The sequence below is a fragment of the Pagrus pagrus genome (assembly GCF_965226575.1).
Source record: "Pagrus pagrus genome assembly, chromosome: 10".
Taxonomy (NCBI): domain Eukaryota; kingdom Metazoa; phylum Chordata; class Actinopteri; order Spariformes; family Sparidae; genus Pagrus; species Pagrus pagrus.
Window position 1 is genome coordinate 12,922,922 of NC_140194.1, and position 13,999 is coordinate 12,936,920.

Below are 13,999 nucleotides of genomic sequence, written 5' to 3' on the forward strand. Positions count from 1 at the left end.
TCCTCAAAATATGAGTGTAGGGAGGCGGAGAGAGTCTGTAACCACGACTGTTAAAAAAAAAGTGTACAAAGAACTATTACACTACAGTAGATTACTAGTGAAAAAGCAACCAGATGAACTCATAAACAAAAGATGCTCAAGGCCTAGCATCTTCTCATGGATTATACACGTTATTATCATATGTGTGTTATCACACAAAAAAATGTAATATTTCACTTTTTAATACCATGGTTAATGTGAATATCGGTACAGAAACGATACATCAACAGCTTAACCAACAAACAAGCCGAAGAAAACGACATGACAGACATCAATTCAAAGAAAACACGAACATCCACAGTGCTCTACGTCCATCAACAGAGATTTAAAGTGATTTAAAGGGATCAGCTTGTCTTAATGTAGATGAAGGCATGCAGATTTACAAATAATCATACTGAACACTCATCTTCCTTTACATTTCATTAATTCATGAAAAATGTTGATTCTCCTCTGGCTTTGCTGTTAGGTATCTGGCATGGGATTCTGGAAGGGATCGGCGTGCTGGCAGTCATCACCAACGCCTTCGTCATTGCCATCACCTCAGACTACATCCCCCGCTTTGTTTACGCCTTCAAATATGGCCCGTGTGTGGACAAGGGACACCACCACGAGGATGAGTAAGCGTTGAACGTAATGCGTAAGCTTTTAATATATATCCGGCGGAGTGGCTCGTGTCGTGGTCTGATAGCTTCTCCTCTCGCCCTCAGGTGTTTGCGAGGCTACATGAACAGCAGCCTGTCTGTGTTCGAGGCGAACAGCAGCCAGCACAGATACTGCAGGTACAGAGACTACAGAGCACCGCCCTGGAGCTCAGAGCCGTACAAATTCACCCTGCAGTTTTGGCACGTCTTGGCTGCCAGACTGGCCTTCATCATCGTCTTTGAGGTCTGTGAGCACCCCCGCCTCCCCCCTTGTTCTTTTTTGTGTGTTTACCAGCAGGGCAGGCGGCTCAAACTAAATCCTCTTATGTCTTCTCAAGTCTGAAATTACTGAATATTTTGTAGTTTTATAATTTCTTTAGCTTTTATTAATTCATGTGTTGTCAATGTTACATGAAAACCTCACAAGTCTAATTTGGCTGATTCTCACGCTTTGAATGAATCTCACTGCTGCAGAAGGCTGAGAAATTTCACTCAAAACCCACAGAATAAATCCCAAATTACATGGTGGTCCTGCTAAAAAAAGGCACCATGTTTCTCTTTCTCTCTCCAAAAATGTTCCCCTGACAACGCTGCCTTATGCATCGATTTATGCATTGAGAAAAACTGGCATAATATACAGCTCTAAAACATTATAGGGAACATAAAGGTCTTTATTGTGGTGGCAGACAGGGTAAACCTTTGCATGCCTTTTGTATTATGCAGCAAAAACTGGCAAATAAATTGTGTGTGTTCTGTGGAAGGTAACTCATAAATGATTAATGCTCCCCTCAGCACCTGGTGTTCGGGATCAAGTCCTTCATAGCGTACCTCATTCCTGACATGCCCAAGGATCTCTGCGATCGCATGAGGAGGGAGAAGTACCTGATGCAGGAGATGATGTACGAAGCAGAACTGGAGCACCTGCAGAAGGAGAGAAAGAAGAACGGACGGCGTTATCACCACGAGTGGCCTTAGCTTCGCCCCCCCCACGTCTCCGCAACTCGCCGCACAGCCCTCGACTCACAGGCACAACCTTCCCCCTGCCTGCTTTGTCATGTATTTTAGCTTTGAGAGTCTAGCTTCACTTGGCTGATTCTGTACACCAAAGACACCCCCTCTGGTAACCAGATCCTCCCCAAAACCTGTCTGACTCCAGGCTGGTCACTCCCTCGCCATCTGTTCCACGTCCAGTGTTGGCGCTGTTCTTGGTTTTGGCTCCGCCCCGCCCCGATCCCTCACCTGCCTCCATCCAGCAGGTTGCCCTTGTCTGTGCCGTGTCATGGCTTCACTGGAAAAACCTGTGCAATTGTAACGTCTACTATGCAGATCAAGGGCTGCAGATCACCACTGTTCACTTTCGGCCCCCATCCTGCACTCTCTGTATGTGTGTGTGGCAGCTAGCACCCCCCCGCTTTGACTCTGCAGTCTGGTGCAGCACGCAGCATGGCTGTGTTTATCTCCCATGAGCATCAGTGGAGCCGCTGCTCTGCTGGTCAAGTGAGAGAGCTCCTGTGGCACTCAACGTTTCTTGTTGCAAAAGTGATTCTGGTGACGTGGCTACCAAATACAACGGACACTGTTCTTGCAAAGCGACTGTATATTGCCCTCGAAGCATGCTGATTAATATTTGCGGCCATTTCGTGAACTTGCAAAGGAAAAAAATAACAAAAATACAAACAACAGCACTCATTGTGGAGGATGTTAACATCTACTCAATACATTTGACAAAGCATTCTCTATGAAATCCTATAAAGTGCATGGTAATATTGTTTTGTACCTTTTGATAGATCAAGTCCCCGTCTTGACGCCTGGTTCACGTGTGTCTGTACTCAGTGTGAGCTGTGTGTTAATCTCTGTCTGTGCTACTGCTGAGCTTGACCGTCTTTGAGTGGAGAAAATGTGAACTTTGTGCGATTTGATTGTGCCTACAGTTGTGCTCACCACAATTGTGTCACCAACATCACGTGTGCCTGTTTGTGCTGCACGTGCTTTTCTCAAAGTGCAAGGAATATTCTCTCTCCTCGTCCTGTTGTCTGATCTCCTGTAAAACTCTCTGAACTCCTCTGTAAGGATTTGTTTTGGATGCGAGTCACACCACAGTACCTACTCGGGTCTCAGCTAATGGCTCTGAAACACGCCGACGCCGGTATACGTTGTAACGTGACTCCCATCCTGAACAATGTATACACTCGCATGCAGGAGCCGCAGATCTGCTCTTCCGTTCTGCACTCGCAGCCTGTTTTTCATTTGCTGTTGGAAGCCCTGAAGCGTGGTTGAAAGTTGGATCCCTTAGACATACCTGTGGCTTGGATGTTCAGTTTGCAAAGAACATCCACCACTGTTCCTCACTTAGAAAGGACAGCATACTTAAGCTCTAGTCCTTCGCTAAGCACACGGTCTGATGCGGTTTCGGCTACTTTCTGACCTTTCATTGATGTGAAACTGAGAAATTCAGTTAAGTTAAAAGCAGAGTCGTGACATTGCCTTGTGTTGTGGTCAGTTCTGATGTCATGGATTAGAGAACTCAGGAAAACAGGCAGCATGAGCGAGTAAGTCAGAATCATAATAATTTCCTGTTTCATTCATGTTGAGACGGCGAGTGTGTGGAGTAAACTGTATTAATGAGAGAGGTTTTATTTTGTAGGTGACGAGAACTTTAAGGTTTGCTTCAGTACAGGTCATGTTGATCAAGTGATGGTAAATAAGATTTAGAGTTAAACACATTTATGCACGGAAATTGTGAATTAGACCAATCTAACAGCTGAAGATGAAGAATATCTCTACCCTGAATGCATTGCACAACACTAAAAAACAAAAGTATACATTATTTTAATGTTTATTCATTTGTTTTGCTGTTCTTTGTATATAGATGTTACGATGTACGTCATTTTTTTTATACTTTTTATTTCGTGCTATCAGTATGAGTTCACCTGTTCTCACCCTCAGATAGACAAAGTGACGTCCACATTTCTCAGGTGTCCTCTGAATGTTTGCAGATGATCAACTTTTTATCATATTTTCTAAGACGCAGTCAAAAGGTATCCTGCTTTTTTTAGATATATATTTTTGCACTGCAGTGCATTTGCATGTCTATAATGCGCACACACGGTTCACAGCATGTTCAGTTTTTTTGTTGCATTATCACAGTGAGTGTGTCACAATCACACGGTTCGTTATGGAGACATGTGCTGCAAGTTGTTGTTGAAGTAATAATGCTTTCGGGTCCTAATGTCAAATCATTGCATTCACAAGAGAGATATGTTTGTTTTTAAATCTTGTTAGGAGACTAGTCCAGGTTTTCAGAATATCTTCCCTGCTATGTGAACTTTGAAAATCTATGCATGTTGTTATCCTTGAGTGCTACATTTCCTTTGAACAGATGCAGATGTAAATGTACTGGTACATTTGTACTGTAGAGTATGCATGACCTAACACCTGCTTCGAGCAGAGCTAACTTCTGTAAAGTTGTTAACAGCGTCTTAAACATATCACCTCCCTTTTTCAGTGTTGATCATTTTTGGAGGCCCGGAAACAAGACATTATTATGTTTCCCGATGATGCAGAATTTTATACTGTTAGAGTATTTTCTAAATAATAGTTCAGACTCCAGACTGGGAATCACAAATTATGTTTACCATCTAGCAGCTGGAGTGTTCAACCCGATGGGATAGGTGTAATTTATGAATAAATTTATCATGACCTTGGATGTTTGACTTGCCCAGCTACTAATCATTTCTGGATGGATCTTTTCCTGCTATCTTCTCCTCCCTAAGCGCATTAGTTCACTTTCTCACAAATGCTGCACAGTGGTGGAAAGGTGTTTCTCATGCCTTCTGCTGTTGGCAATAGCACAATATGGGTATTGCATAATAAGTAATAATGGCATGACCTTGCACATCTCTGAAAACATAGCAGTCTAGAGGGGGATTAAGCTTTGTGTTGTCTGCCATGCCTCCTAATAGGATTGTGCTTGAGCAAGTGATGTACTTGACATGGAAGCACAGCGACGTTAGACCATAGATTTACCTGTACAATAGGATGGTATCAGTCGTGACATGAAGTGTATCAATGACATTGTTTACTTCGTTCCTGTTTACATGTAAAAACATACTGAAATGTATAAAAATAATGTAACATAAAATAATTTGGATATCACTCTTTTCTGTATTAAATCATGGATTGTATCTTTTAAATCAAAGCTGCTGTCCTTGTTTTTGTTCCTGTTACAAAACAACAGAGAAAATGCCTCCAGCTGATATCATCTCCATGACTATCCAAGTTTAACTAAATCTGCTTACGAAACAAACCAGAGCACAGAGATTGTTTGCTTTCCCCCCTCAGCTATGATCAGGGACCACAAATCTCCTTGCCAAAGAGAGCTCATGTAACATATTGTTAAAAAGATTGTGTTTCTATCACAAACCCACTATTTGAGTATTGTAGCCATGTCAGTTTATTTTCCCACTACTTCATGACGTTACGACTGCCACAGCTGCTAACTGCTTTTCCGTTCATGCCGTGTCTGTTAACAGTGGATGTCATTTTTTATAGCAGAGTCTAAACACCCCTGAAGAAACATGCAAAGGTTTGGTGTACTTGGAGCTCAGATGACAGACGGTTAATACTTTTATTATTTCCTGTGGTCTGTCTTACAGTTGGATACCCACGCCAAGATATTTCCTTTCACCTCTTTGACCAACAGACGTCACATACTGGCTTGGAAAGCTGCGGTTTTAGTAGAGGATTTATGCATCTCTGGTTTGTCGTGCTGCCGCACACCATATAAAGGGCAGTAGATGTTGTGTGTGGCTGGAAAATTTAAGAGGGGATGCTGAAGAAGCATATCTATGCAAGTCTATGCAAAAAGACAAAAATAGGCAAAAGGCAATATAAAAAAATTTTTCATTTGAGGAAATAAAATAAAAAAATGGGTGTGTCATCTACTCTCCTGCAGCAGTGGAAAAAGTCCTCAAACACAAGTAAAAGTAGCAGTGTAAACATATATCATTACAAAAACATCCTGAATTTAAAATAGAAGTAAATTGTACTCAACGTTTCAAAGATAAAGTACTGTACAGTTGAGTAAAAAAGTACAATAGCTGCCTCTTGAATGTGGTGCTGTTTGTGTATGTTTTCACCTGTATTTTTTAGATATACAAAATATCTATAAATTATAGAAAAAAATAGACTGTGAATTTACATGTCCAATATAAAATAATATGAACTGTTCAACTCATTCAAATTCTTTACATAAAATTTATTTTTTTCCGCATAAAAATACTTTTGCAAAGTTTATTTTAATTGAAAAGGTTAAATTAAAGGTAAGCACTGTTATTACCTCTATTAGATAAAATTAGTGAGGATCAACACTAAAAGAAATATTGATTCCGTAGTTATATTAAGTTATATTAACTTATAGTTAAGTATCGTGTAGTTACATAAATATGTTAAGTTACAGATGTCTTTTTCAGGTTTTCACCTTTGAATAAATGTGTTTGTATCGACCTTGCTGGCAGTGTGTTTCACAAACTAGTCAAATGTTGCTGTGAAGACACCACTTGACTGCAATTTGAAAGAAAATCTGTACTGACAGATTAAATGAAACATTGTTCTGAAAATAAAGAGGCCCTGGAGTTTCAATGTAAACAGAATGAGTTTCTGTTAACATCCAGTGCCACTCACCAAAACACATTTGTTTGTAACCTTCAGATCAAACAAATGTGTCGAATTCAATTTTCATACAACATTTGTAGAGCAGAGCTGCACAGTTTACATCTATGGTTACATGCTTCGTTACTGCTTTTGATGGCGTACTGCTGCGCTTCCTGCTTAGTGGACTATTGTGAAATCTTGTGAAAGAAATTGGTACGGAGCTACACATGTGCACAGGAACAAACAGAAACACCTCTCAGCAACCTAAAACATCCATGTGGCTGTATGGTTCTAGTTCTGTGAGAAAAGGGGTGAAGCAGATGCATATCTGCTCCTTACAATAAGGAAGATGCTCTAGTTCAACTCAAAATGTATTCTGCAGCTCAGTTGAACACGCCTGCAGCAGTTGGGGTTCTCTACAGGGCACCAAAGTTAAACCTGTGGGATGGTCGACCCGTAAAACAGAAGCATTGTTATTCACATTTCTAGCAGAGCAGTTTTCCAGAGCAGACATAACTCCGACCACAGCCTCACATCTCAGTTATGTTAGCCACTCTCCCTCTCGTACAGACTGCAGACTTTAGTTCTTGGGCTCTATGTAGTGACTGATTCATACAGCACAGATTTACAGTACAGGTTAGGAAGGTAATCAGCGGTCCCGCTGAGACTGAGCCCATAAATTCAACAGCACTGAGGTGTAAACAGGACAGGGAGCCGAGGATGAGCAGCAGGGGACAAAAGAGTCAACACAGACATCCATAAATCAGCAGATAGCTCAGCTCAGCTAGCTGTTTGCAACATCACAGAACGAGGCGATCACTCTAAACCTGTTCTGATGGGATCTGTTAGATTTCTTTTGACAAAAATATTCGACAAAAGATGTTCAATGAAAATGCCACTGATTTTATGTCAGTGGTTGATTTTTAGTCGCATGGCTCGAGGGCTGGCCGTGGCAGTCAGTGGGTCAGTGCACCACTTTGGTACAGACTAAGATATCTCAGCAACTAACAGATCGACCCCACTGTATTGTGTTTATGCAAAAAGGACCCAAATACAAGACACCAAGACAGATGGATAAAAAAACAAAAAGGCAAGCTTTAATAACGTAAGCTAAAGTCCCCCAACTATCTTTCTCCAGAATCACCTCCCCCTAGATAAGATGGGGAGATTCATGAGATACAAACCCCCAGTGGTGAACATTAGGACCTGTTTAACATCAGCGTGTTTGCACTGTCATTGCATGTTAGCATTCTGACGTTAGCATTTAGCTCTAAGCACTGCTGTGCCTCAGTAAAGCCTCACAGAGACACTGACATGGCTGTCGACTTGTCAAGTCTTGTAAAGTCTTAATACTCTCATTAATGCATCCCTGTTTACAGACTGTCAGCATATTTTTTTTTATCAATTTATTGGATTTGAGTCTTTCCTGGCTCCTCATACTAAGTGCTGACGCCCATCCAAGATGATTTAAAAGCATTTGAACTGACAGAACACCTAGAAAAGCCTATTTCAAGATCCAACACTTGAATATTAATGCAGGCAAATCAAGTTGTTTCCAGATCAGTGCCTACCAATAGAATTTCAAGCAGTAAAATGCATTAAAATTCATTTTTGTTGTATAGTGCATTTTGCACCGCAGCTGGTGAAGATAACAGTGCAGCAGGCATGGTGGTAAAATGCCCAGCTGGGTGAGAGGGGACTGCGATTCAGATATGAGGCACGAGTAACAGCAGTGACAGCTGAGTTGACCTGAGTTAAGCCTCCTGCTCTGAGGAACAGCAGCCGCAAATTAGTTTGCAGAGCTGGATGGATGATGGAACTGACACCTGCACAGAGGGTCGGAGTGAAAAACCTGCTATCAAACCTCCTGCAGCACCAGGAAATAACTGAGCAGAGTCAGTTTGATTTTACTCTAAACGAGATAGATATGATTTACTAATAAAACTGTAATTATCATCACAATCATTGCTATTGTTACTTGTTGTAACATATTTTTGGATTAGTAATATAAGAAAAAATACAGACTTATGCGACATATGCCTGATTTATGTACATCTGTGCCTTTGTAAAGCATAATCATTTAAATTCTTGGCATTTCCACTCTAATGTATGATGCATTTAGTGCCACAAATGTGCAGTCAGCTCCAAAGTAAACACCTGCAAAACGATCTTATCGTCATATGTAAAAAGGTCACATATTACAGCTGCTTGGCGTCTTGCTGTTTTATGTTTGTGCTGTGCAGTGCAGATTCATCTGTAAACAGCATTAAGCTGGTTTTGTGTTGACACAAATGTTTGTCAGTCCAGGTGCTGGCAGTGCTGGAGAAAATTACAAACCACAAAGTCCCGTTGGGTCCCCGCTGTAAGAACACGCACAGTGCTGAGTTGTTTGGTCAATAACATCCTCTGTTTAAATATAAATCTTGCAGAAATACACTGAAAACTGAAAACATGGACACTTAGCTTGGTGTTTCTATGTCTGGAGAGACATTAAAGGATAAATTCAGCCAAAAATGAAAATTCAGTCATTAACTAGTCACGCAGATGGAAAATCTGGTGAAGTTTCATAGTCCACAAAACATTTCTGGAGCTTCACAGCAAAACAGTGTTGCAGCATTCTCCCAAACAACTGATGCAAATGGAAACTTGTTGTAAAACATTAAAAAACAACCAGGAAAAAACAACTGAAAATGGCTCCTATAAAGCAGACAACACAGCACAAAACAATCAAATAAGTAGAGTGAGGAGGCTGAGGGACATAATCCTTCAACTTTAACAAACACAATTTTTACTTACACAAACACAGCTCTGCATATATTTACTGTGTGTGGAAGAGCGGCGGTCTAAGCTCGGTAGGAGCTGCATCTCTGGATTATGAGCTTAGTGAAAACACAGTGTAGTCGTGCCTCCACGTTGGTGTGAAAGTTGAGAGCAGAGGTTTATTAGTCATCCCCATTGTTCCATTCACTAACACTGTCAGGGGCACGCTGAAAACATCCACTCTCTGTTCGCACTCTTGAATACATATTTCTAACCTTCAGTGGGTTCATTTCCAGTGGATCTATTTAAGCGCTCCCACTTTCCAGAAGGTTAATGACCTTATTGCTTTTAAACAATGGCGAGTGTGTGGGCTCATGAAAGAGTCATCATTCAGCTGAGGTTTATATGTGTAGGAAGAGAGAGAGAAAAAAACTGTGACCGTGATTATAATACTACTGTAGGTAAACGATTGCACCAAATGATGTGTCTCGGGGCTGTATTGTATTGTACTCTATTGATGTTTCTGACAGTGGGAAAATAATTTGCTTCTGTGGGTTTTCTTCTGTGTGATTGTCGGAGAATAGAAATCTTAACAAAAGACCTTTGTCTTTGGAATAAATAAAACAAACACTTACAGTCGATGCTTTTGATAGATGTATTTTTGTAGTCAATATAAATTTGAGAGTAAGACTTCTGTTTCTGGTTATGGTTTTGTGGAAACAATCACAATATCAGTGCTATAAAAAGACAGGGTAAAACACTCGGTTGTATTAGTAAATAGGCTGGTTTTGTTACTTACTGATCTAGCAGAAAGAAAGCTGGTTTTGAACTGACTCAGTGGTAGGATGAAACTCATATCAGCAGGGGAACAGACATTTACACAACACCGGTGCTCAGCATTGAGTGAATGCCCATCCGTTCACTCTTGATTTACCTTGGTTTCTATTACTCTCCCTCTTCACCTTCTTCGCCTCCTCCGTCCGCTGGGTTCATTTTTTATTGCATTGCAGAGTTTCCACAGTTATTTCAGTTGTTTCACAGTTACCTGGGGATAGTGGCCAGACAAAACAACGCCTCTTCCTGATTTGGCTGTGCAAATGGCAGACGTGCTTCCATCTTGCTGTAATTCATCCAGTTTTTTGTGGGGAAAATCAAAGCTGTTGGCGAACAGGACAGCCTAATGAAAGTGAGGTTTATAGGGGCCCAATCTACGTGGATGGTGTCATTTTGCTAAAGCCATTACACCGTGCAAACAGTATTTACTGCAATGATAAGTTAAAGCAAAAAAAGCTGTATATTGTCAGTTTAACAAAAAGGTCTATCTTCCTCAGAATCGTTTCCATAATGTTGTCAGACACTCAGAATGACAACCTCAGTCTGTCAGTGGGAAAAAAAAGCATGTTTAGTGGACTTAACGTTGCCAGTCGCCCTAAAGGATTACACAGCAGTCATTGAAGCAGTGTCAAGGCTGCAGGCTGAGGAGATCCATTGGACCAATTCCAAAACGTTTGGTATGTCTGATCCAGTTCCTCACCAAAACATGCAAATGTTTAAAACAGGTTGAAAAAAAATACCAGAATTCCCCTTTAAGTGCATGCTGTCATACTGACAAAATGCAGTATGATTCATCTAAACGGCCATCAGTCTGCGGTCATTAGTTCAACTCAATATTTCCAAACAGGATTTATAGCAATTATTCTCAATAAATACATAAAAACAAAGCAAAGTATTTGATTTACAACAGAATGAGAGGATTGGGCAGAGATTTGTGTTCTCTTGGTGATTATTGAAAGCTGATTGTTGATTAATAAGAAGTCGATGTTGTAATTCCTCGGAGACCATGTTAATGAAGGGCTGCATAAATAAACCTTGCTTCATCGCTAATAACAAACCAAACATCTCTGTAATGAATTATCAAACCTAAATAATTATTTTGACACTGAGAGGAGCATGAGGCCATTGAGATTCACTGTGAGTCAGCTGCCTGGCTCTCACACAGCCTGCAGGCCCTCGACCCTTCAGGCTTCACTGAGAGGAAAAAACCCATCGCCACAGTCTGAAAGGCATCTGTCCAAACTGCAGGCTTCAGGGTCAATACACACACATACTCGCACACATTTTACAGAAGAGGATCAACAAGAACATCCTCCGAACTCCACCGAACTATATTTGTTGTTACACTTGTTGCTACATCTGCTTTCAGACAGCGTTGCCCTGCAGAGCCCCACTCTGCTTTGGCAGGCTGGTCAGTTTACTCTATCTGTGTTTATCTTGAGTGACGCTCTATTTATTCAGGTGTTTCACTTAAGACGAAACAGAGAAAGCCTGGACGCTGGGAAGCCTCAAGCTGTCTTTGCTCCTATCCTTCATTTAACAGTGTGTTCAGCAGTACAGCAGCGGCTTTCAAACAAACAACAAGCTCTTCTTTGGTTGAAGTTGATGAGAAACACACAACAAGTGCGTTTATAAGTTTTCCAAAGCTTGTTCTTAAGTCGAATTTTAGATTATTTCCACAAGGTCTTACTGAATGTGATGACTGCACTGTTGCACAGAGAGATCCCTCATGAGCTACCGTACGGTTATAAATAAATACAGCAGAAGATGCAAACTGTGTGTACAAATAGTTTCCATCTTGGCTCCAGTTAATTGAATATTTTTTTAGGTAGGAGCCAAATTATAATCAGTAATTGTTCAATTCCAATTAGGTACTGAAAATCAACAACAAAACACTGAAAATGTTCTGTGTGAACTGTGAAAAAAGGAGCCGAAGCTGGAGTGAGGGTGTCACAACTGCAACACCATCCCCACATTGATCTGCATCTGATTAATCACCCCGTTCGGCACAAAGCACTCGATTCTCCTGTCATTTCAAAATAGATATTTTGACGCAGTCTAAATAATAATATCACTGCACTCCAGCGATGCATCGATCTATCAGCAAACGTTCACCTTGTTGACTGTTATCGACCTTTCTGCAAATATGATGACATTCGGCGGTGGCAGTGGCCGATGTTTATCTGATGTGTTGCATCAATTTTACACTGGCACATTCATGAGCTGCTGTATTGACATCCCTGCCTTCAAAATGTTAGCCTGAAAAATCCTTCTAATTGATTTAGTAGCAGTTACCTTTAAAAAGATTGTGAAGGTGGCAGGGCCAAACATTGATTACTAATTTTGGAGGGGACAACTACATGAAATTTTCTCAAGAATTTCCTGAGGGGGACGCCTACATCAGTCCCACAACTCTGCTAATGAAGAGTCCGTTACGCTGCCAGCTAAGAAAAACTACATTGCATTTCCATCTTCACTCATTGACTCATCAGCATTTGGCATCGGCTACCCGACAAATTGTTATTTAAACATCAGAATCATCCCAGAGTTTCACGATCGGTGCATCCCCACCACCCTACATGTTTCAGGGCCCTGCTGATGTGTATTTTATTTGCCTTTAGTTAAACTCGAACATCATTGAGGGCTGGTCCTTATTTACAAAGATGTTGAGTAAAAAAGACAAAACTATTAAAACAAGTCTGCAAATAATGCACATAAAAACAATCAGTTAAAACAGATACAGAGATAGTGTGATTTCTTATTGAGGATTTGACACTAAGGGCTACCAAATAATGAATTTTCAGGTGGCTGCCTCACTGATATTGTTCACTAATTGATCAGACATTATTAATGGGATTGATTACACCTTTGCTCTGGTAAAGGTCCATCAGTCATCTCTGTGTTCTCACCTTTCCCCATCATCTGACCTCATCACACACCTGAACTCTCGCTCTCAATTCCCTCATCAGCTCAAAGTATATAAACTCAAGCCGTGTCTTCCTTTTAGCTGTTGTTTCCTGACAGATTGTCTATCGTGCCCCCGAGCCACAGTGTTCCCACTTTGTTGTCTTATATCTGCCTTCCTGTTTTTCAAATCTTCGATCCTTTGATCCTGACTCTTGCCTTCCTGCATGATCTCTAGGCTTTGTTCGCTGCTGACTGCCTGCCTTTTACCAACCTGTATCCTGCCTGTTGTCAGAGCTAATCCTGCTTTTATCCTGCTGTCTGTGGAGTCTGCTTGTGGCTCTCAATTGTTACAAGAGATGAATATACACAACAACTCCTATATGCAGAATACTAAACACTAGCCCTTGGCAATAGGATCAAACATTTGTGATTTTCCATTCTTCTTTTTTTAGTTTACAATTACATCAAATCTTTCATTCAGTTCCCAAACCATATGTGTTTTATCAAACCATTTCTTCAATGTTGTGTAGCAGCAAATCACAATACTGCACATACTATATGGAACAAAAATGGATGGCGGACAAAAACAGCCAGTTTCCAGCTCTGTGTTTACAGCCTGCCATATGTTTCCAGTTTGTGTGAGTGCTGCTGACATGCTGAGAGCCGTATCGGAGACCACCCCGTGATGATGTAATTATCCAAGGCAGGATGTGCAGTGGAGGGGATCGTAGCCCAGGGGACTCTCCCCTCCGTGCGGTAATGTAATCACCTGACTGAAGTCATCAGAGTGAGCTCTAACTGCACTCTCACTGTCTGCGAGTCCAATAGAAATCATCGACTCCGAGCTGCACTGATAAAAATCATTGCATTTATTCCTCATATTCCTGTGTGACAACAAATCAAAAGACTGTTTCCTCTTTTCTTAGATTATTTGTGGACATTAAAACAGCTGATCTGATTTCCTTTTCCTCTGACGATATACATTTGGCACTTTATTTAATGGCAGCATTTTTGAAATTTTAATTTAATTCAGATTTGGAAGCTTTGCATTGTATTTATTTATATAGCTAGTTATTGTGTTACAGTCAGAGCTGTGAAATTTAATCGGTGGTACGTAAGTGGACTTGACTGCTGTGTGCAGACAGGACTGCATTCAGGAAGACCTT

General features: G+C 40.9%; 1 protein-coding gene across 2 annotated transcripts in view; it reads left to right on the forward strand.

The window, feature by feature from the left end:
- The window catches only part of ano3 (anoctamin 3), a 35,696-nt gene extending 30,818 nt beyond the window's left edge, over positions 1-4,878 (forward strand). For both annotated transcript variants that reach the window (XM_084363325.1, XM_084363326.1), the window contains exons 23-25: positions 506-656; positions 747-924; positions 1,473-4,878. In XM_084363325.1, the coding sequence (XP_084219451.1) occupies positions 506-656; positions 747-924; positions 1,473-1,655 (512 nt within the window). In that variant the 3' untranslated portion in view covers positions 1,656-4,878. The remainder of the gene's footprint in view (positions 1-505; positions 657-746; positions 925-1,472) is intronic.
- Positions 4,879-13,999: the final 9,121 nt, after the last annotated feature.